This window comes from Alternaria postmessia, assembly GCF_024291825.1.
Source record: "Alternaria postmessia strain BMP 2775 chromosome Unknown scaffold_113, whole genome shotgun sequence".
NCBI classification, from domain to species: domain Eukaryota; kingdom Fungi; phylum Ascomycota; class Dothideomycetes; order Pleosporales; family Pleosporaceae; genus Alternaria; species Alternaria postmessia.
The window spans coordinates 1-21,232 of record NW_026260186.1 but is presented as its reverse complement, the minus strand read 5'-3'; the positions used below and the strand labels follow the sequence as shown (position 1 = coordinate 21,232).

General features: G+C 52.6%; 9 protein-coding genes across 9 annotated transcripts; 4 read left to right on the top strand and 5 right to left on the bottom strand.

Moving 5' to 3' along the window:
* Positions 1-168: 168 nt before the first annotated feature.
* J4E82_010148 (uncharacterized protein) lies at positions 169-2,736 on the top strand (the record flags this gene model as incomplete). The annotated part of the gene is made up of 2 exons (XM_051736364.1): positions 169-189; positions 244-2,736. 2 exons carry the CDS (start codon positions 169-171, stop codon positions 2,734-2,736), a joined length of 2,514 nt encoding a protein of 837 aa, XP_051583867.1.
* A 366-nt stretch (positions 2,737-3,102) lies between these two features.
* J4E82_010147 (uncharacterized protein) lies at positions 3,103-4,668 on the bottom strand (the record flags this gene model as incomplete). Its single annotated transcript, XM_051736363.1, has 2 exons — positions 3,103-3,914; positions 3,966-4,668. The coding sequence occupies 2 exons, from the start codon at positions 4,666-4,668 to the stop codon at positions 3,103-3,105; spliced, it is 1,515 nt and encodes a 504-aa protein (XP_051583866.1).
* A 601-nt stretch (positions 4,669-5,269) lies between these two features.
* On the top strand, positions 5,270-6,334 carry J4E82_010146 (uncharacterized protein; the record flags this gene model as incomplete). The annotated part of the gene is made up of 1 exon (XM_051736362.1): positions 5,270-6,334. The coding sequence occupies one exon, from the start codon at positions 5,270-5,272 to the stop codon at positions 6,332-6,334; it is 1,065 nt and encodes a 354-aa protein (XP_051583865.1).
* Positions 6,335-6,811: 477 nt separating this feature from the next.
* On the bottom strand, positions 6,812-10,031 carry J4E82_010145 (uncharacterized protein; the record flags this gene model as incomplete). The annotated part of the gene is made up of 3 exons (XM_051736361.1): positions 6,812-7,549; positions 7,602-7,615; positions 7,703-10,031. 3 exons carry the CDS (start codon positions 10,029-10,031, stop codon positions 6,812-6,814), a joined length of 3,081 nt encoding a protein of 1,026 aa, XP_051583864.1.
* Positions 10,032-10,914: 883 nt separating this feature from the next.
* Positions 10,915-13,003, bottom strand: J4E82_010144 (uncharacterized protein; the record flags this gene model as incomplete). Its single annotated transcript, XM_051736360.1, has 3 exons — positions 10,915-12,516; positions 12,562-12,872; positions 12,928-13,003. 3 exons carry the CDS (start codon positions 13,001-13,003, stop codon positions 10,915-10,917), a joined length of 1,989 nt encoding a protein of 662 aa, XP_051583863.1.
* Positions 13,004-14,639: 1,636 nt separating this feature from the next.
* Positions 14,640-15,344, bottom strand: J4E82_010143 (uncharacterized protein; the record flags this gene model as incomplete). The annotated part of the gene is made up of 3 exons (XM_051736359.1): positions 14,640-14,761; positions 14,886-15,281; positions 15,329-15,344. The coding sequence occupies 3 exons, from the start codon at positions 15,342-15,344 to the stop codon at positions 14,640-14,642; spliced, it is 534 nt and encodes a 177-aa protein (XP_051583862.1).
* Positions 15,345-16,290: 946 nt separating this feature from the next.
* On the top strand, positions 16,291-17,529 carry J4E82_010142 (uncharacterized protein; the record flags this gene model as incomplete). Its single annotated transcript, XM_051736358.1, has 1 exon — positions 16,291-17,529. The coding sequence occupies one exon, from the start codon at positions 16,291-16,293 to the stop codon at positions 17,527-17,529; it is 1,239 nt and encodes a 412-aa protein (XP_051583861.1).
* A 619-nt stretch (positions 17,530-18,148) lies between these two features.
* On the top strand, positions 18,149-19,820 carry J4E82_010141 (uncharacterized protein; the record flags this gene model as incomplete). The annotated part of the gene is made up of 5 exons (XM_051736357.1): positions 18,149-18,235; positions 18,289-18,486; positions 18,534-18,813; positions 18,868-19,148; positions 19,197-19,820. The coding sequence occupies 5 exons, from the start codon at positions 18,149-18,151 to the stop codon at positions 19,818-19,820; spliced, it is 1,470 nt and encodes a 489-aa protein (XP_051583860.1).
* A 616-nt stretch (positions 19,821-20,436) lies between these two features.
* On the bottom strand, positions 20,437-20,912 carry J4E82_010140 (uncharacterized protein; the record flags this gene model as incomplete). Its single annotated transcript, XM_051736356.1, has 2 exons — positions 20,437-20,654; positions 20,711-20,912. 2 exons carry the CDS (start codon positions 20,910-20,912, stop codon positions 20,437-20,439), a joined length of 420 nt encoding a protein of 139 aa, XP_051583859.1.
* Between the last annotated feature and the right edge of the window lie 320 nt (positions 20,913-21,232).

Below are 21,232 nucleotides of genomic sequence, written 5' to 3'. Positions count from 1 at the left end.
GAAATTCATGTGCGGGCGCTAGTGCGCCGCCAAGACAGAACGCAGCGCTAATGCCCCGCTCTATTGGCCCGCTCGTCGAAGCTATCGACATTTTCCTGAGAGCTACCAACTTGCGACAGCTGCTGCAGGTTTACAAATTTCAAGTTTTACATATACCTACTCGCAGCAATGGGACGAGGCGGAGGTCGCGTGAGTAGATACTGCATGCGCCACACATGTACAACGCCCACTGACTTCGCATAGGGCGGTGGTCGCAAAGCATTCCGCGGCAAGGACAAAGGTCGCGGCGGTGGCGGTGGTGGTGGAGGACGTGATACTCGCTCAGAGCCATGGTCCACCATCGAGCGCAAGAATGAGCTCTTCGAGAGCTACTACAAAATGGGAGGTTTCTTGGAAGAAGCAGAATTCGAGGAGATGTGGAAGGCGCTCCAAACCGACCTGCCCAACAGTTTCCGCTTTACTGGCACCAAGTCCGATGCTCTCGCAGTGCGCGAAATCTTTAAGCAGCGCTATGTCCCCGCCATTGCATCCACGCGCTTCGAAGGCAAGCCAGTGTCGCCTCCCGAGGCTGTGGAGGCCTTCCCTGACGAGCTCGTGTGGCACATGAAGACGCACAAGAAGGTCATTCGACGACATGCGCCCTTTGCCGATTTCCAGAAATTCCTCGTCGCCGAAGCGGCATCAGGAAACATCAGCAGACAGGAAGTTGTCAGCATGATCCCGCCACATTTCCTCGATGTGAAGCCAGGAATGGTGGTCCTCGATATGTGCGCAGCACCGGGAAGCAAGTCGGCGCAGTTGGCTGAGATGATCCACGGCGACGAAGAGGAGCGCGTACAGCGGGTAGCGAACGGCGAATCGGTTGACCTTACCCAAGACGGTGACTACAGCGACGGCGGACGTTCAACAGGTCTCCTCATTGCGAACGACTCTGACTACAAGCGTGCCGGCATGTTGGTTCACCAAGTCAAACGTCTCAACTTCCCCAACCTCATTGTCACGCAACACGACGCCTCAATTTTTCCTTCGATCGAACTACCCAGCGACGGCAACAAGAAGCAGTACCTGAAGTACGACAGGATATTGGCTGATGTGCCCTGCTCTGGTGACGGCACAGCCCGTAAGAACCCGAACGTATGGCAGAAGTGGAGCCCCAGGGATGGTCTTGGCCTACATGGTCTCCAGCTACGCATCCTGTTCCGAGGTCTTCAGATGCTGAAGAAGGGTGGCCGTATGGTTTACTCTACTTGCAGTCTGAACCCTGTCGAGAACGAAGCTGTCGTTGCAGCAGCTATTGAGGCTTGCGGAGGAAACTCCAAGGTCCGACTAGTAGACTGCTCAGATCATCTGCCAAACCTAAAGCGAAAGCCGGGTCTCAACTCGTGGAAGGTGCTCGACACATCCTCAGTAACCGCTGCAGGAGAGAAGACTGCTCATATGTTCACCAACTGGGAGGCATACCAGAAGGCAAGGGCCAAGTACGAGGCCGAGGAGCCAGAACGCCAGTTCTCCACCAAGGTCACTCCCGGATGTTTCCCGCCTGTGCCAACGTCCGAAGAGGAGCGCATCCCTCTCGAACACTGCATCCGTGTCTACCCACATTTGCAAGACACTGGCGGTTTCTTCATTGCCATTCTTGAGAAGCTGGACGACATCAAGATTGCGCAAGTACAGAACCCAGAGAACGCAGCCAAGGCCCAAAGGTCACACGACATTGCTGAGACGACTACCGACTCCTCGATCCCAACCCCTGATGAGAATGTGGTCGAGGCAGACGCGACTAAAGGGGAGTCTGCGGATGCCTCTGATGCGGCTCCGTTGAAGCGTAAGCTGGAGGAGTCTGAAGACGCTGAAGCGCCCAAGAAGGCCAAGACCGAGGAAGCAGCAGCAACACCAGACGCCAAACCCGCAACTAACGGCTCGGCTGCCCGTTTGAAGCCAGAGAACCAGTCCCAAGCCAAGGAGTACTTTGAGTACCTTCCCTCTGATGACCCAACCATCGCCAACATCATGGACTTCTTCGGCATCGACGATCGCTTCCCACGCGACCGCTTCATGGTCAAGAACAAGGAGGGTCTTTCCCTCAACAAGATCTACTACACCTCCGACCTTGCAAAGATCATTCTTTCTCTGAACAAGGACCGTGGCATGAAGTTCATACATTGCGGTGTTGTGATGTTCGTTTCGCACAAGATTAAGGACCAGGACCGTACTCAAGCGCCATGGAGGCTGCAGAATGAGGGTATCCGTATTCTTGAGCCATGGGCTAAGAAGCGGATAGTCAAGCTGGAGAAGAAGGAGACATTGCACCAACTCATCCGAGAGATGTTCCCCAAGCTGCCAAAGGAGGGCGACACCGGTCTGGGTGAGGTCGGCGAGCAGCTCCAGCCAATGGACGTCGGTTGCTGCTTTATCCGTGTTGAGAAGGATGAAGAGCAGGGCATCCCATTCCGCATGGTACTGCCACTCTGGAGACATCCTGGCAGCGCCAACCTCATGGTCGACAAGGACGACCGCAAGGCCATGTTGCTTCGGTTGTTCAATGAGAAGGATACTGAGATTATCAACCACGTCGCGGACAAGGCCAAGGCGGAGCAGAAGGCTCTCGAAGCTGAGGAAGCGGCTGAAGACGGTGTCAGTGATGGCGAGCAAGCCACCGAGGCCATGGTGGCTGAAGAAGAAGAGGGAGTTGCGAAGGTCGATGAGGAGGACGTGAAAATGGAAGAGGGTGCCTAGGCGTCATCATCCCCCAAAAGTCACTGGGACACTTTCGGCTTTTGCCCACGATCTATGGTCTGCATCTGGGTTGGCGTTTTGTTATTTTCATTAATCATCTGGAGCATAGCTGCTTAGTCTATCACGCATACCTACGTGTGAATGTCATGATGCAATAGTTCAACACCTTTGTTATCTCGCTGGTTTCATGATGTACATGTCTCAAATCACTACCTCCAACAGCTTTCATTACAAGGGTATATCAATACAACCGTAGAGGCGCCCAGCGACAAAATATTGTGTCCCATAAATCATACCTAGAGAAATAAGAAGATAACCCGACAACACCGTTCATCCAAGACGATACCGACTCCGAAGAAAGCCTGCCTAAGACTTCTCCTTGTCAGCCTTTGTCATAACACTTTTCCCGCTCTTGGTGCTCTTCCCACTCTTCGTACTCTTCAAACTCTTCTTACTGGCACTGCGCTTCAATTTCGCCTTGAGCTTACTCCACTTCTCGCGCAGACCACCATCTTCATCGTCGTCGTGGTCTTTGGGTCTCTCGACGCTATCCATACTGCCACGCGGATACTCGAGCTCACTGCCCACATCGATGCTATCGTTGTTCCTAGCATGTTGCTTCCTAGGTGTTTGTTTAAGTGGAGTGTAAATACCGGCGGCAATATCTCTGTTACGACCGAGCAGCATGAATTCAAGGGTTTGCCAGGCGGGCATATTGGCGATAGGACCGTCTTTTGAGTTTGCTTGGACATCTGGGTTCTTCCAGGGGCAGTGTTCGCGGTGGGACTCGAGAAGGTTGAGGCGCAGGCTTTCAATGGGCACGTCTAGTTTCTTGCTCATCTCCTTGAGGCGCGTAGCGGAGGAGAGCCAGAGACCTAGGCGCTGGAAGCAGTGGTTGCATACTGCAAGGGATATGCGAGATTCTGAGACGCCGGTCCAGCCAAAGAGGGCAAAGACAAATGCCACGATGTCGCTGGGCGATAGAGGTGGTTCGGTGCCTGCTGAAGTGAAGAAGGATGATGGTATGCGTTCAAGGATGTGGTGTATGGATGGTTCGGGGTACGTGATGTGTTCGAGGAGAGGAAGATCGGCGGATATGGCTTTGAGAAAGCGGTATCGATCGAGCAACTCGGCTGAGCTCTTCGTCCGCGACGCGATAGGAATATGGTAAATATCTTCTGTTCATGTTGTTAGTTGTGTGGCGGTTACACGCGCATACTTTATCGTACCTTGACAGCCGCGCTTCCTCCACAAGCAGTCATCCGCATGACCTTCGGTGATGAGATCCGTGTATCTATCTACCAAAGCCTCATCGATATCGAAGGCCAGGTCCTCGCTCATCTCGAGCTCCTTGCCGTTAGCATCTTTGCGCTTTGGCCTCAACTTGACCGCAACACGATTTTCACATCCACCTTTGCAAGCCACTGTATTCCAGATATCGCAGCTCCAGCCCCGCTTTGCCCATTCAACCTCGTTGATAGCATCCGGCTTGGTAGTCCACTTCCGCACGTCTGCAAATGTCTTCAGCCTCTCGAGGAAGTGATCTTGGCTATATGGCTGGAAGTTTGGCGCTTTGCGCGGCGTGGAGGCTTTCGGCGTTGAAGTTTTTGGCGTTACCAAGGTCTTGCCCACGACTTTTATCGTGCCTTCTCTTCGTGGGGTCATGAGCTGTTCCTTTAGCTGTCGGATGCGCTCTTGACCTTCGGATATACCCCTCTGACGCTCCATACTCAGGTTTGCACTGCGCGGGCGCTTGCTCGGGTGTTCAGGGCTGCCTGTTTCGGAAAGCGCCGAGAGCGAAGCAGTAGAAGCATTCGACTCTTGCAGAGTGCTCGCGAGGGAAGTAGTCGAGTTGCTTGCCGTGAGGTTGTCGAGGAGCTTGTGGAACTTGCGCTTTGTGGTCGCAAGCGCGGGCTGCTCTGCCGAAGCCATTCTGTCGGAGTGAGAATAGTGCGCTGTGATGCGGATCTATGGGCGGAATAATCCGAGTTTGATTCTGAGATGCGCGCGTCGGTGAGGATGTCTTTGTGTCGATCTTTGTTTACTGTCGCGTAAGTCGGATGCACAGCTCGGTTATCCGCTCAGTTTCGGATGGATGCGTCGAAAACGATACGACAAGACTTCTGCTTCGTAAGACAAGACAGCGGTCTCGAATGTCTGTGCATCAAGACGAGTCGAAAGCCGTTGGTGTTGTTGCTATGGCGTCCAGGCCAGGACGAAAGCAGTAACCTCCGCCCGCAGCGCACAGACCAGCCCTCTATGGATGATGGGTTGCGTCAATCCACCCGGCTGCAGAACCCCACCAAAGAAACGAGGGGCTGAAGATTGTTAGTGTTAGCCCATGCCCGCCCAAATTGCGCCATCAAGATTCTTCTTGCTAGCATTCGTCATCCTGGCTATCTCCATCTTCAACCCATCGTTGCTTTCTCGTAGTGTTGCTCGTCTCTCTCAACTGAAACACCACATCTACCCGTCGACCGCACTTCATCCATCACAACACTTGTATACGAATTCGAATCGAAGCATACACACAATGGCCTACGAGAAGGAATTGGAGATCGCTCTCCTGGCTGTTCAGCGAGCATCCATCCTCACAAAGTCGGTTTACTCGAGCCACTCCAAGGGCACGCTGTCCAAGAGCGATTCCTCCCCTGTCACAATCGGCGACTTCGGCGCGCAAGCCCTGATCATCGCATCGATAAAGCATGCTTTCCCAGAGGACGAAGTTGTTGGCGAGGAGGACGCCAACGACCTGCGCAAGAACGACTCGCTCCGTGACCTTGTCTGGGATCTGGTACAAGCAGCGAAGCTAGAGGACAGCTCTGCCGAGGAGAAGATTGGTGGACCCATCAAGAGCGCAGATGCTATGCTGTCAGCGCTTGACCAGGGAAACAGTGAGGGTGGCAGGAAGGGCAGGATCTGGGCACTTGACCCCATCGACGGCACAAAGGGATTCTTGCGTGGTGGACAATACGCTGTCTGCTTGGGTCTACTCGTAGACGGTGTACCTACCGTAGGTGTCATCGGCTGCCCCAATCTCCCAGTCGACGACCAGGCTCCCCTCACCACCACTACCGGACAAGACGCAGACGACAAGGAGGGCAAGGGCGTGCTGTTCGGTGCCGTGAAGGGACAGGGTGCTACAAGCCGACCGCTGAGCAAGGGTGCTCTCACAGAAGCAAAGGCCATCAAGATGAAGCCCCTCTCAGATGTCACCCAAGCCACATTCTGCGAATCCGTAGAAGCAGGTCACTCATCACAAGGCGACAACGCTGCCATTGCATCAAAGCTCGGCATCACCAAGCCTTCGGTTCGCATGGACTCGCAAGCCAAGTACTGCTCCATTGCCCGTGGAGCCGGTGACTTGTACCTCAGACTGCCAGTCAGCAAGACATACCAGGAGAAGATCTGGGATCACGCTGCCGGTGTGGTACTTGTTCAGGAGGCAGGTGGTGAGGTCAGCGATGCATACGGCAAGCCTCTTGACTTTGGCCTCGGAAGGACACTCAGGGAGAACAAGGGTGTGGTAGCTGCGCCAAAGGATGCGTTTGCAGAAGTTATCAAGGTTGTCAAGGAGGTTTTGAGCGCTAAGGAATAGATAATGTGATAGTCTAAGCAATGATACACATGTCTTTACACCAGATCATGCAGCTATCTCATGCAAGGAAATGAGACAAGCATTCTTCAGAGCAGTCAACAGAGGGCTGACTGAAGGAGAAAGATTGGCTATAATACAGACAAGTTCAAACGATTGAATTGAATCAAGACCAAATTCTAGAATGAACAGCAAGGATGAACGCCAAAATGCGGAACGTAAAAGAATACAGGTTTCCCATGTCCGCCTACTCCTACTCCAATATTCCCGTATGCCCACCAAGCCGTAGCTGTTTCCCATTTCACCGTATTTCCCTTGGGTATCACCTGCTTTAGATCCCGCCTCCTTAGAGACTGTAGATCCCTAACCTTACTCCTTAAAGTCAATTTAATGTTTCTTTGTAGGACTTGCATCCAAAGAGATTTTTATGCTATCTTGTTGAAATGAGCAGTATTTGCGTCGCGTCTGCGTGGTCTAGTCTCATGCCGTGATGGTGGTTGTGGGTGTAAGAATACCTCCAACCAGAGTATCATCACCGGACTCGTCTACAAAGGTGCTTTCAGCGCCCGCGTCAAGGTCGTCGGTATCTATGTCCGCCTCGGCACCGGTGTCGTTGACCTCGTCAGACTCTTCTCCGTTGTCATCGTGTATGTGTTCAGGCTCGACTTCTACCGGCACATGTAGTATGTGAGCACTCATGCCGGGCACAGGAGTTAGGTGCATCTGAGCTAGGCCCTGCTGAAGTGCTTCGACATCCTCATTGACGTCTTCAGTCATCTCGACGTTGTTTTCCTCATCGTCGGAATGGTCATAAGCGGCATGGTAGGGTGAAGGTCCAGATGCACTAATCGTCGTCAAGTTCGCAGGCTCTTCCATGACACCAAATTCTGTTGTTACAGTAATAGAGTCTGGGCTCGGAATGGGTAAGTCGTGCGTGAACGATGCGGATGAGCCATCTATGGTCGGGTTGCCGGTGCTCTCATCGTATACTGTTGTGAAAAACTCGAACATTGCTCCAGCCAACTCATCTGCCATTCCGCGCTCTTCCTTGTCTTTCCTCTGCTTGGCTATCGCACGGAGCTGTTCCTCTTTCTTCTGTTTAATCTCTGCCTCAAGCCGACATTTCGCGCGAACATTGGGTTTGTGTGTGCACGTCGGACAGTGATAGTTGACAGTGCAGAACGTGCATGTGCAAGCTGGGTTCGAGGACGCGCATTGCTGAAAGTTGTGTTAGTGAACAGATGAGAAGAGATGTTGGGAATAGACTTACATCGCAGACAAGAACTGCACACTCCGAGCATTCTTTCAGAATTCCCGGACACTGTGGTCGGTTGTCTCCTGCAGGCCTTGGGTACTGACAGAAATACGCACCACAACCACTCCACTGCACGGGATGCCGTGGATTGCAGGGCAATGGAAGTGGGTTCATGATTGCATGGTTAACCGGGACACGTTGAGAATTCGGCGACCAAGCACTAGTGGGTCGGCCGCGAACGCCAGATACACTGAAAGAGCGTGGACGTCCGGTGCTGATAGGAACAAAAGAGAGCGAGGTTGCAAGCTGGAAAGGTTCGGGGTTTGAGATGGAATTGAAGGACGTTGTGGCCGACATATCGACTGACGAGTGTTGAGGAGCAACCATGATCTGTGACTGAGACATGGGTGTTTCGGAAGATTCAGATTCATTGTCACCAGTGGAGTAGAAATCTAGATGGGATGACGATGCTGTAGGTGTGCGTTCGGGATCCGGTGTGCTGGCCCTGTTTGGATTGAACTCTGGTATAACAAGACGCTGTGGCGGCTCGTTATGCGATCGTACGTGCTCTCGCTCGGTATGCAAATCCCGATAGCCACACTTGCGGACCTTTAGCGCTCTGAAATCATGCTCTTTGCAAATGGGGTTCTTGCATGCCCGACATGACACTTTCCAGCGGAAGCTTCGGTAACAGTCGTTGCATAGACCTCTCGGACATGTTTGCTGTTGCAAATCAAGCGAGTCCTGCTTCAAGTACGACAGGATATCAACATCCTCCCCAAGCACGTACTCATACAGGCCGTTGTTCTTCAACTCGCGGACGTAGTCAACAGGCCGAAGCGTGTTGCTGAAGTCCGGATCTTCAAACTCCTTCGTCCGCGGTAATGGTGCTGCGCGTATCTTATCAGCGCCTCTGCCGCCTAATCCGGTGCCTAGCACAGCAATGCCGCCACCACCAGAAAAGATAGGCTCCAGGCAACACCAATGCATGTTTAGTTTTGGTGGCTCTCGGTTCGCTGGAGGTACTGGCATTCCGTTGTTCCCGCCGTCTTCGGAATCAGATGAGTCGTCGTCCTGTGCGCTCTCATTCATGAGATTTGGTGATCGGGTGGCACCAGGGGCCCACCAGAAGCGATTCTGGTCAGCCTTCTCTTCTTGACTCCTGTCCTCCAATGGTGCAGAAGACCCCGATGCGTGTCCAAGTGTGCCGCCCAATGTGCTGCTGTTGCCGAAAGCCAGGTTTGCAAAATGCCGTGTCTTCACGCGTTTTCTCGGTATCGGTCTGTTGAAAGCGCAACTTGCACAAAGCGTCTTCCGGCAACCCATGCAGTGCATGCGGACACTGCAAGACTCGCATCGCTCCAGAATAGTGTCATTACATTGCGCACATTTGACCTCTTCAACAAACGCAGTGTGGCTCCTTCGCTCGTGTACTGGGACATGCTTGCCTTCTCCTGCGGAGTTCCCACCCTCTGGGCCGAGGGGCTCGCCGTCCTCTCCTGTCTCAGCAATCTCCCATAGTCTGCCATCGTGTTCGCCCAACTTTGTCGTGCCTTCCACAGGACCGATGCGGTTGCTTGATCGCCATAATCTATCAAAGGGTACCCAGACTTCCATGTTCTGCGGTCCTGCTCTTCCTGCGTGGTAGTCCTTCCTCCGGTTGCACCTGCCGCCTGGAGTCGGACACCATGCTGTATCTGTCCAAATTCCTAATTGGTGGCAGATCTCGATGAGCTGGTGTGTGGGGTCGGAATCGGAGTCTCTCCGAATAAGGGAGGAGGGGAGATAGGGCCGTCGGCGGTGGTGACGACAACGGTAGGTGTATAGGCTCTTCAGAGCAAGGTCTCTCTGCATCCAGGGCGCGTCCTTTAATGTGTATGGCTCCAGGAAGGGGACAATGTGGTACTTGATGGAGACATTCTTGCAGCCTCGTACGGACAGATGCTGGAGGGTGTCGATCCGCGGGGCAAGGACGCTCCCGACCAGCGCAATTCCTGTGACGGCCGTGTTGCAGAGGTCCAGGCTGGTCAATCGTGTGCCATTCGGCGATATGATCTGCTTCAGCAGTGCGTCGAACGAGTAGGCCTTGGACTGGCGTTCCCTGTTCTCGGGCGTCTCATTGCCTGGCGAGCCCACTGCAACGGCGGGCTGAGGCAATCGAAAGGACAGCGTCTTCCACGCGAGCGGATACCTTTGCAGGAACTGGCGCAAATGACGTGATGTGTGGTAGAGTTCGAGGAGGGTGACGGTGGAGATCTGGGCGAGGAAGGATTCAAGGACAGGCGGGTAGGAGGTGATGATTGATTCGAACAGACTGAGGGCGGCTCCCGAATTTACGGCGTCGTTCCGCGTTGTCGTCTCGGTGTGCGTCGTCGGCGGGTTGGGGGCATCGCGGGTGGTGCAGGCCCAGAAGTCGCCCTGGCTGCCGTGGTGTTGCGTGCTCATGCTTCGCGGATTGCTGGCGAGAGTGAAGGTGTCTGCACAATCACGGCCGGGGAGGAGAGAGGAGCGACATGCACGGGTGGAGCGCGTTGAGTCGTGTCGCGCAAGCGAAGGTGGTCGTGTGAGATGGCTTGGCCAGCCGTTGGTCGCAAGTCAGGGTTCTTGGGCTTGGGCCAAGGATGAAGGCGATCCGTTGGCCGTCTCCGGGCGATCTTTCTGGCCTCACCGATAGCCAGGCGCGACTAGAACTCCCACTTCACTCTGATATTCGGCTTACGCTGCCGATACTCTCATCACAGACGCGAAACTTGACATGCCAAGCTGAGACTTTGATAGATACGCATTCGGCCCTCCTCATGCTGGTACCGGCGCCAATCAGCCTATCAGCCAGCGGCACATTGCAGTCCCTCCCTCAGCCTTGCCGCCGCAACCCTCTGCCAACTCAACATGGTGCATCACCTGGCGACACTAGTGCGCTTTGCTTTTGCTTGTTGGTAGACTTGATCTTTCAATTCGATTCGCCTGTGCGCGATACTAATCACACCATCCGCGCTTGTTGTGCGACTGCTACTGAAACGCCTTTACCCCGCTGTCCAGCCTGTGCCTATTCGCCACCCCTAGGGATATCATTGTTGAAGGAAACAAACGCAGAAACTGACAATATTACATAGGATACGCTAAAGGTGAATCAACCAGTGCGCCGGAGACAACTTTAAACAAAATCATTGGCCCATTTAGCCGTGCATCCAATGTTCTCCAACAAAAAGAAAGGGTCGCAGGGACCTTGTGCGCTACTGAATGCACACGCAGGGCGGTATCCGGAGCCCTGGGATGAGAGTGGTTTATATCCGGATTAAACAATACCTCAAGCGAAATGAACACCATCCTAGAACACCCAGTTGCCCTGAGTATCGCGGTCTTCAAGACCGTCAAATAGGACAATATCCCATTGATCTGACTCATCGTCAGCCGGCGGCCACAAAGAGTTGTCGATGAACGAAAACACAGGAAGATGTTGCCCTGTAGCAGGGGCGTTCAACAGCTTGCCTGCGTCAGAGTCAATGTCGAATACTGGCCGTATGGGCAGCTTCATAAACTCCAACTCCACTGTTCCGAAGAACGGTATTGTATGGCGTACTTTGCCAACGGGCTGTTTGCTCGGGTCTAGCGACGAGAGGATCTTCTTAAGCACCACAGCACTGCGCGCCGCGATTCTTTCGCGTGGGCTTGCGCTGGCCAGCTTTTCCATCTCGCCGATAAGACGGCAGATCATAGCAAAATCTGTTCCTTTGGTCTTCTTCACCTCGCTCTTCTCCTTTGTGCCCAGCTCAATGACGATGTCGAGTGTGAGAGTGACGGCAGCAATGAACACTCCGATCTCGGCGAAACGACAGCAGGCTTGTGTGATATTTGAGTTGCGAAGGGCAAACCATCTCATCAAGACGTTCCGGCAGGCCTGTAACGCGGTGACCTTGGAGTAGTCATATCGGTTGTCCAGATGTGCTCTGAGTAGGTAAGGCAAGTGGATGAATATCTTCATCTCAAAGTGCCAGACTTGCACCATCAGTCGTTCCAAAGTAGCAAATGACTCCGGTGATCTTGCCGTAGACGGGATGTTTGGCACTTCCCAAAAGTCCTTGGGCATCTCCTTCATGCATGACTCCAGCTGTTCGTCCAGTGCCAGCGCCGCTGAGTATGCTTGGGGTGAGACATCGCGATCGAGCTCTGCCACTTGTCTCGTCATGTAGTTGAGTTTCGAACGATGGATCAGATGTGCATCAGCATCTGCCGCAAGTGGATAGTCATCCGCGCCGAACGGAAGGCGGAGATGGAGTCCCAGATACCGATCAAGGTCGACGAAGGAGCGCCAGATCGATTTTGCATTCGTGACCGCCGGGATCGCCGGATTAAGGTCCTCTTGCGCGATAATGCGTTGGAATCCCATCAGGTGGGCCAAGCTAAGACCGCGGCGCACAACGAGCCATGACTGCCGCAGTGAAGCACTGTTCATATGAAAAAGAGCCAAGAGCAACAGCGTCTCGAGTCCATGCAGCGTCATCATCTGTTCATCTGAGGAAGTTACAAGTGATGTTACCGTTGAAACATAGTTTTGCATCGTTGCGTCTAAATTCCACATGCTCGAGAGTCGCGAACAGTCGAACTCTGGTGGGAGAGAGTTGATACAAATCGCCAAATGTAAAAGCGTGCGCGCCACGATAATGGTTCGCTCTTGTGCAACGGCTTGCATGTCCAGAGCATACGACTGCAAGTCCTTGTGAACATAGATTTCCTTGGAAGCCCGGTAGATGCCTTCTAGAATCATCCACCCATTAGACGATTCGAAGATGATGTCTGCATCATGTTGGGAGGGTAGGAGGGCTGCCAGTGTTCGATGATTTCTGTCATAGCCTGCGGGCTGCCCTTTAGTCTCCGGTTTGTCGACCAAGGTACGGATAGAAGGCGCTGACGTCCATGTATACGCTCCGAGCTGGCAACATTAGTGCAAGCGATATGCGGGAACAATGCTGCTTACAATACCGTCGCCCAGTGAGGAGATGCTGTACGCGTCACTTCGGTATCCGGACATATCCGGTTTGCTTTCTTTCTCACTAGAGCCTGAGGCAGTGAGGGTAGGACTGCGCGGCGCAGTATTGACTGCGGCTGTGGTGGCATTTTTACGACACACGAATCTCTCAAATAACTGCTCAAGTTTGCACAGCCTTTCTTGGATGTGTTTCGAGCATGGGTTTACTTCGTCTACCCGATCCGGTCCTGGGTTGTCCATACTTGTGCGAGGGCTGATCGTCGCTGGGCTAACATCGACTTGGACCTTGGGTTTTTTGCCTGTAGTATGTTTAGCATTTATAATTGAGCGTACATGAATGGGTTGTGATCTCACATTCCCAGCATGCCCGGCGAAGACTCTTGGAGGGTCTCTTCTTGGAAGTGTTACTCGCGTTGCTTAATGAATCCATAATAATCTCAACGACACCAAATGATAGACGCGATGTAGTTGACCGAGACCCGAATTCCTGTCACGGAACCATACCAAATAAGGGCGGCCATGTTACTTTCATAGCGGGGTGAAGGTGTTGCGATGGCAATTGCTGATGTGGAGCTGACTCCTCGGGGCGGCGGCCGGGATTCGTCCGTAACGGAGGCCGAGCATTACTCTAGTTTACTAAGTCATATAGTTCCGGGAATGTGCAACGGCTTCTTCGGCTCGTACAAAAGCATGGCCACCTCAGTAAGCGCGGTTTTTCTTAATGTCTAGAAATCCCTCGTTGTTGAGACTCTCGTGGTGTTCTGATCTCCTTTCGTTGTTCTGAAGGCTCGTCCGGCGATGGAGTTAGGGAATTGGAATTACTGAGACACCACCGGCAGGAAAGATGCCCCGGCGGAGGTAATCCACAGGGCGACCAGTGCTTATGCGGCCAATCTCCGCGGTGTAGGAGGTCACATAAACAAAGCCACGCGCGATGTTGACAAACCTCTCGGACACGGATACTTTTTCACCAACATGTCCCTCAAGATCGTAATTTCTGGTGTCACTGGCCGCATCGGTGCGCATGTATTGCATCACGCGCTACGAAATCCACTCGTATCGACGGTTATCGCATTGTCACGACGGCCCCCACCCGGGATCGAGACGCACGCTAAGCTCGAGGTAGTGCTGCTTGAGGACTTTACAAAATACCCCGATGATGTGCTTGCGAAGCTGTCCGGAGCAGATGGGTGCATCTGGTACCCAGCCACTTGCGTCTTTTCGCGCCATTAATTACTAATGTTGTCAAGGTGTATGACAACAACTGCTGGTAATCCTGTGTTAGAGTTAGAGTATCCCAAGGCGTTCGCTGAGGCCTTTGCATCGACAATGACAGTCGGCGCAAAGCCCTTTCGATATCTACACTTGTCAGGTGGCATGGTTGAACGCGATCAAGATAGGTCATTATGGATGAAAGGCTCCATGCGCAAGACCAAAGTAGGCGATTCTTTTCGTTCTATAAACCACGCGCGTATATTGCAGATAGAATGATCCGAAACAAGCTGCCAAAGTGCTGACTTTGCAAAGGGCCGGGGCGAAGTTCAAATGGTCGACTTTGCAAAGACCCACGAGAACTGGATCACGATCGTAGCTCGACCAGGCATGGTCGTACAGAGAGGTAGTATTATTGGTGAAGCTTCGATGATGGTTGCAGGCTCCTCTGGCTCTTTCATTCGATATGACGAGCTTGCGCTTGCACTCATCAATGCGGTCATGCATGGCAGTGAGGAGCTCTTACTCCCTGCAGCGCTCGTGCAGCAAGGCCAGCAGTTGGTGCAGGGGGGTCGGTAAAGAACCCACTCGGTCAAGGACCCATTTGGTCAAGATGGAGGGCAGGCATGGTGGGGAAGATATGTCAGATTCCATTCGATCCACGAGCTGGCAGCGAAGGCGTGGCGCCAAACCATTGCCCAGTGCTGAGCCTCTAGATATGTTTCGCAATAAGTTTCAATATCCGGTACGATCCGTTTATGCGCCTGATCGATGATGGTCCATCCATGCTCATCCGCTAGATGTTGGTATACCCTAATTCCGATGCGTTGTGATGGCGCCAAAGCGGAACATTCTCAGGCGTACATATCATCATAGTCTTCTTCTTCATCGTCCGCAGGCGGCGGTGGCGGTTGCTTCTTCTTCAAAAGTTCTTTGCGATCCAGAGGGCATGTTGAATTCAGCTTAAGCCAAGGACCTATGCAGTCCAGATCGAAGCGATGATCCTCGTGGCACGGCAGCTGGACAACGAGGGGATATTTGTCTATGCATGTACCAATTAGCCGAGCTCCTCGTTCGCTTCACTGAGGCACGCGACCTACCTTCAAGGAATGGGTTCACACAGATGGGACATGTATCGGAAGGCTTCAGCGCTTTCTTCGGTACCCGCTCCAGTTCATCCAAGAAGCTGTTGGGCACACCCTTCAACTCTGTGGGCGGATCGTCGGCATTGGCGCGGAGTACCTCAATCATGTTTGCCAACAGATCCCCATGTTCGTTGCTCTCGTCCGCTGGTCGTCCGCGCATAGTCTCAAAAGCGTTGGCAAGCAAGCGGAATGCCGCCGTCATGTTTTCGGGCTGCGGTAGAGCATTGGCATTTGTGTGAGCGTGGGGATCCGACGTGTCAACCAGTTCAAGCTGAGAAAAGAACGTCGAGAGGTCTGGTCGACGTGAGGGTTGTCGCGACTTGTCGTCCTCTGTGGAGATGTTGTGTTCCACTGTCTGCGTCAGTCTTTGCACGGCGCCTGCGTTTACCCGCAATTACCTTCGTAGCCAGACATGGTGGCGATTTGTCAGTGTTAGGTTGGGATTTGCGTGTCGGCCGATGTCGTTGCCAGCTGAATTTATGAAGCTACGCGGAGTAAACGCGTCACAGCAGCCTACAGCCCAACGACACGGAGAGGGCGACTGACCCCTCAGTTGTGGCGCAGGTGGCGTTGGGCCGCATTTGTCTTAGCGCCCACTAGCCACACCTCCACCCGAAGGCCACTTGAACCCAGAACCAAACACCTCGCCTTGGTATTGTCATGCCATAGTCTTTTCCCTGGATGGGCCGCTGCCCTGTTCTCGTTGCATCGACGTGTGGCGCAGTACTATCCGCCACCCCCTCGCAGCCTCGCAGACCTCGAAGAAAACTTGGCACCAGGAAAGCTTATCCATGCTGTAGAGATTTTCTGTGCAACTACGCGTTCACTCATAGTAGATGGGAAGGTCAAGCGGCCGGTGTCAGTCGCCGAAAGCAACTGCGCAAGATTGTCATGCCAGTGTGCGCCTCCCCTATCGAGCGACGCTACCTGGGAACAGCCCTGGAGACAGGTCGTCGCTCGAGTAACACTTGACTCTGTGCGTATCTTTTTTATATCCGGGGAAACAAGCAAGTCAAGGCCAGGTACAAGTCTCGGCAACACGCGACTCCATTGGAAACCACTGGCGCGCACTCGAAGCAGATAATTGGGGCGTTGTGGAGCCGGTGATCCAGATCATGCACAGCCTCCTAGTGCCCGCAAGTCGTCACGCACACATTTCACTGACATACCTCACAACACAACCAAAGGGGCGCAGCCGTAGCGGCAACACTGCTACAGGAGTCGGACACAAAAGGCGAGGCAGCCTCTGTGACACTTGAGGTCTGACGCTTCACACTGCCAGTAGGAGACTTACAGCGCACTCTACCACAGCTTTGACCGACGCCGACACTTATTACTTCTCTACAACACAATTCCCTCCATGTCGCTGCTCGTCATGTCCACAGATCCACCTTCCGCTTTAGATCGGTTATCGCCTTCCTGGATACGACGCCCAATGTCTCGACGATCGACGTCGCCCCAGAAAGAGTCACGGCCAACAACAGCAAACGGCCTACTTTCACCAGAGCCAGTACAAGCATCTAGCAACAGCGATGGCTCACGATCACCGCGCTCAAGTTCATCTGGTCGACGTGGTTCCGTTATGGAGTTAGTCAACAGGTTGCGCTCATCATCAAATGCCAGCCTATCAAGCAACAAATCACAAGACGCGGACTTTAGTGAAATCGAAAATTGGTTCTTTGGATTTCGAAAGTACAACCAACTAGTCAGCAACACCATAACGCCAAATCAGGCCTATCCATCGAAGGAATTTTCGAAAGCCTCTAAAGCGTTGACGAAAAACTGCGGAGGCAACTTTCTTCACGGCCTGCCGGAGGCAGTATTCGATTTCTCTCTACTTTGGTGTCCTGCAGGGCAAATGATTAAGAAGGATGTCAACGAACCGTCCTGGAGCTGGACTGCATATGAGGGTCCGGTTAATTTTCCATTCGACCCTACGACCTGCCCAGATATTTACAAAATTCCACGGAGCGAGGGCGAATGGTTCCAGTCAGAGGTGGTAAACTTTCACATCGGGCCCGAGTCGGCGCAATATACAGTCCGACGCGAAAAGGGCAACTCCCTGCGCATCCGGTACCCGCCATATTTCCACGCACCACGCGGATCAGATCACAGCAACGAGTCGAATACGCTTCGTTTTACAGCACAAACCATCTCTGCGGACGCCTTCATTGCAGAACAAATACAGCACGAAGAGAAGGATATTCCATGCTCACACCTCATCAACGTTGAGAAGAATTCGCACTGCGGTGTCATAATGGATTACGAATCAGCGATATCTGAGCCATCATCCACAGGTCCCTTTGAGTTTGTTCTGCTGTCTCGCAGCCTATGGCGCGAGCCCTCACCCGACAGCCGGAAACCTGGCTTGAACACCATGCACCCCCCAGGTACACCCATCTGGAACGGAGAGCGATTCCTTTGGGATTCGCGCGTCCACGACCATGACGAGGAATTTGCGACCGGACCCTGGAAGATGCTGAATGTCATGCTGATTAAGTGGGTCGGTGAGCATGCGGAGCGAGTGGCGATTGCGCGGATACACGAAGACGAGTGGCTACAACATAACCCTACGAGGGCGGACATTGTACTTCGTTGAATTTCTTTTGTTTGGTGACGCGCGTTTACGAAGGGCGTGATCGCGTCGGTTTCAACATGCTTGCGCACTACATGACGCGGCCTGTTTCTTTCTGGAGTGATGAGGCGGATAGTGTAGAAAGATACCATTTGATAGTGCTCTACAAGCACGGGAGGTAGCACATTCTGCTACACGTTTGTTTTGTATCAATACAAGGGGATAGTATGACTCGCTCTCGATTTGGAGAGTGTTCTCATTTACCAGACGATACCAGATCAACTAGCTGTTCTCTTACTTAAACTCTTGCATCTATGGAAAGTCTTATTAGTTCCATAACGAGCTCCTCGACAACGGTCGCTCTGGCGGAAGTGCAGCCACACAATTTCTCTGCGTTGCAATTGCCAGTGATGTTGAGACTAATGTAAACAAACACAGCCTCTTGTCCTGGGTGTAGAGGCTTCATGGTGAAGGTGAACCTGAAACGTCTGCCTTCATTCGTCCGCCCTGCCTTGGCAAGACCTTGTTTTGATCTCAGTCCCTGGCACCTTCCTCTATCGACGTCCCGCCACTCGAACTGCGCAGATTTCGTATTTGGATTCCTTCGACCGCCACGCACACGTTACTCTTCAAGATACGCGCGATGACAGCGCGAAAAGAACGGGCAGCGCAGGAAGCTGTGATACAGAACCTGCGCGCAGAGGGTCAAGCACTACAGAAGAGGTTGGCGGTAACATCTTCTATTTTGTGCGTATTGGTGTTCAACGGCTGACCTGCTGCTAGACCGTGGTCTCAGAATACGGTCTATACTTGAAGAGGTCCAACGGCGCGAGCGAGCTTGTTCGCAGCGAAGTAATGAAATCACAAAATACGACTACAGTCACTGTCCCTGGAACTGCAAGCAAGGATGCCATGATAATCCCAACTAACAATGCCATGGATGCGGTTATACTGGTTCTCATCGATGGGATGAGCCACATGGTACACCTTTCATCGGAGTTTTTTGTCTTGTACTAACATGCTGGCAGGTTCATGACCACTTGTACAGCAACGATGGAGGTGCGGAAACTGCGATGCGTCTTCGCGCTGTTGTGCGCGAGAAGCTTGCAGCAGTACTTCCCGCCATCGCGCGGAGCGGGCGGTATCAAATCGTTATCAAGATCTTTGCTCATTTGAAGACACTTTCACACCATGTCATCGGTGGAAAGAGACCTTTGGCAGTCCACTTTGCCGAGTTTATGAAAGTTAGTCCGTTCTTTGACTTTGTGGACACGGGTGACGAGAACCAGGTGTCGATAAGAATTAGTGGTAATACTTGCGTCTTTTTGTCTTCGACCAGTGCGCTGACATACTGGGTTTCAGAAAACCTTAAATTACACATGGCGAGTGGACAATGCAAGCACGTATTTTTCTGTGCGGGTGGATCACCAAGATATCATGACACATTGAGTCGCCATCTTGCACAGAAGGAGAAAGTGACAATAGTCACCGGCTTGGTTGTTGATGAGAAAATCCGTAGGCTTGGCTTGCGTACAGTGTCGTTCGCCAACGTCTTCAAAGCAAGCCAGCTGAACTATGGAGTTATCGACACTACGACCAAGCCAACTTCTACCAAGGCTCCAGCGGATTTGATTACGCCCAGGGTCTGTCATTCACACTCTCCAAAGATGCCCCACTAACAATGATCTCAGATTTCGAATACCTCCGTCACTGCTGTGCCGACTAAAGGTCCCACCAATGTCAGCCTAGTCACCAAGGAAGTAGATGTGCCTTCTCTTCCATCACCCCTACCCACGCAAGCTCGCTACGGTCTTGTTCCTACCAATCTAGCGAGGCAGCGACTCGATGTTCGGATGCAAATTCCAACTCCTGCAGAGCTTCAGGCCTACAAAGAACGTACCAAGGTCCTGGAGCTCTGTATTGATTTCCACTTACATGGAAACTGTATCGCAAGCGATTGTATGCTATCCCATGGCAGCCCTCTGAGTCCAGAAGTCTACAATGTTTTGGAATACAAAGCACTCGGAACATCATGTTCCAAAGGGAGTGAATGCCGAAGCTTAGGTTGCATCAACGCGCATGTTTGCCAGAAAGAGGAGTGCGCTCGCGCGGGCGGGAAGGCAGCCTTGTGCGGGCTGACAGATGCTATGCATTATGTGAGTCCGCACGTCGCTGAGTGGGTTGTAGGATATGATGACGCTGTGCAGAGCGACTCACCGGTTCAGGGTGATGTTATCTCTATTGCTGGACCCCGGGTAGATGGTGGTGGCTCAGCGGCGTCTTGGACTACGCGTCTGGACGAGCTTTTATCCTGAACAATTTCTGCATCGAACCTGGGCGACGAAAGACTATGAAAGAACCTCTGTTGATGTATATATTTAGTCTCTATTCGAGTCTCCGACCAGGGTGCTTCATTGTGGGTGGGGGTCATCGACCATGTCTCGATGACAAGCACATCGGAACAGATGGGCTGGCATTAATGTACGTCAGCATCGGACTGCAAACTCATAGCGTCGCAGCTTAATGATATAAAAGTTCTTGGTGCATTGAAATGACGTCTGAGTAGCGCAGGTGGCCAGATTTACCGAGCTTTCGTCACCGGGGTCCAACTTTCGTGTCTCTGGACCCTGCATCGCGAACAAAACGCGTCCAGCCACCCCATTTTCCAGAGTGCTATCCCAATGGCCACCGCGCAATTTCTCGAACCTCTGTCCTGAGGGAGGTATTTTGAACATGGGTGCACAAGACAACGTACGTTATTTAAGAAAGAACTACTGATTGTGCAAAGTGCTGTAACGCTACCAAGGGAAAACGACACTCAAATAGCGTAGTATACCGTTCGACTCGATCTTCCTGAGCAATTGACCATCACCAGCGCTACTGTTGTGCTAGTAGGTACACCAAAGCACTGCCGACTCTCCACGAAATTTCTCATTTCGCCAGCGTGCCCGGATACTTGTCTTCGCGATTACCATGCTTATACGCCCAGGACGAGGCATCCATACCGCTATGTGTTGCCGTCATATATTTCCGGAACGCTGAAGACATCGAAACAACCTGCTTGAGGTGGGCTTCTGTCACTTCCGGAACTTTGCCGCTTGCTTTGTACTTGGCATCAAACACAGCCAACGCCACGGCGGTTTGGAAGGCTGATGAGGGCTTTTGTTAGTCAAAAGGACGAATTTGCGACTGTGTATCAGCTTACCGTTCCGAATCTCTCTACCATTCCATTCCAGAGCCTGAACGTCGCGACTTTGGACATACCTCTTGGCGTCATACTCATAAGTGATCTCAGGTCCGCCACGTTTGTGATCCTGCTGTAGCTTCTTGAACAGATTGTCCCAGATCTTCTCCCTTGCGTTGTTGCTGAGCGGTTCATATCCGAGCGATAGATGAATGCGTGACATGAAAGCTTCGTCGAAGTGACCCACACGGTTTGTGGTCAGGAAGAGTATGCCCTGAAAATAATCCAACGCCCGTAGAAACACTACATCAGGTATCAGACTTGTTTCATCATGACCAGGGGCTTGCTTTACCGGACACAATACTGTTGCGCTTCAAATCATGAGTTGTACGCTGCTCAAGGTATACATCTGCCTCGTCCAGAGTTGCTATCAGTCAATCAGTCAGTTGTCAGTTCATCTTTGCGGTTCAAACTGTCAGTCTGGAGGTAGTGAACTGACCTGATTGACTGCCAAGACATTTTTTAGAATCGCGAACTGAGACT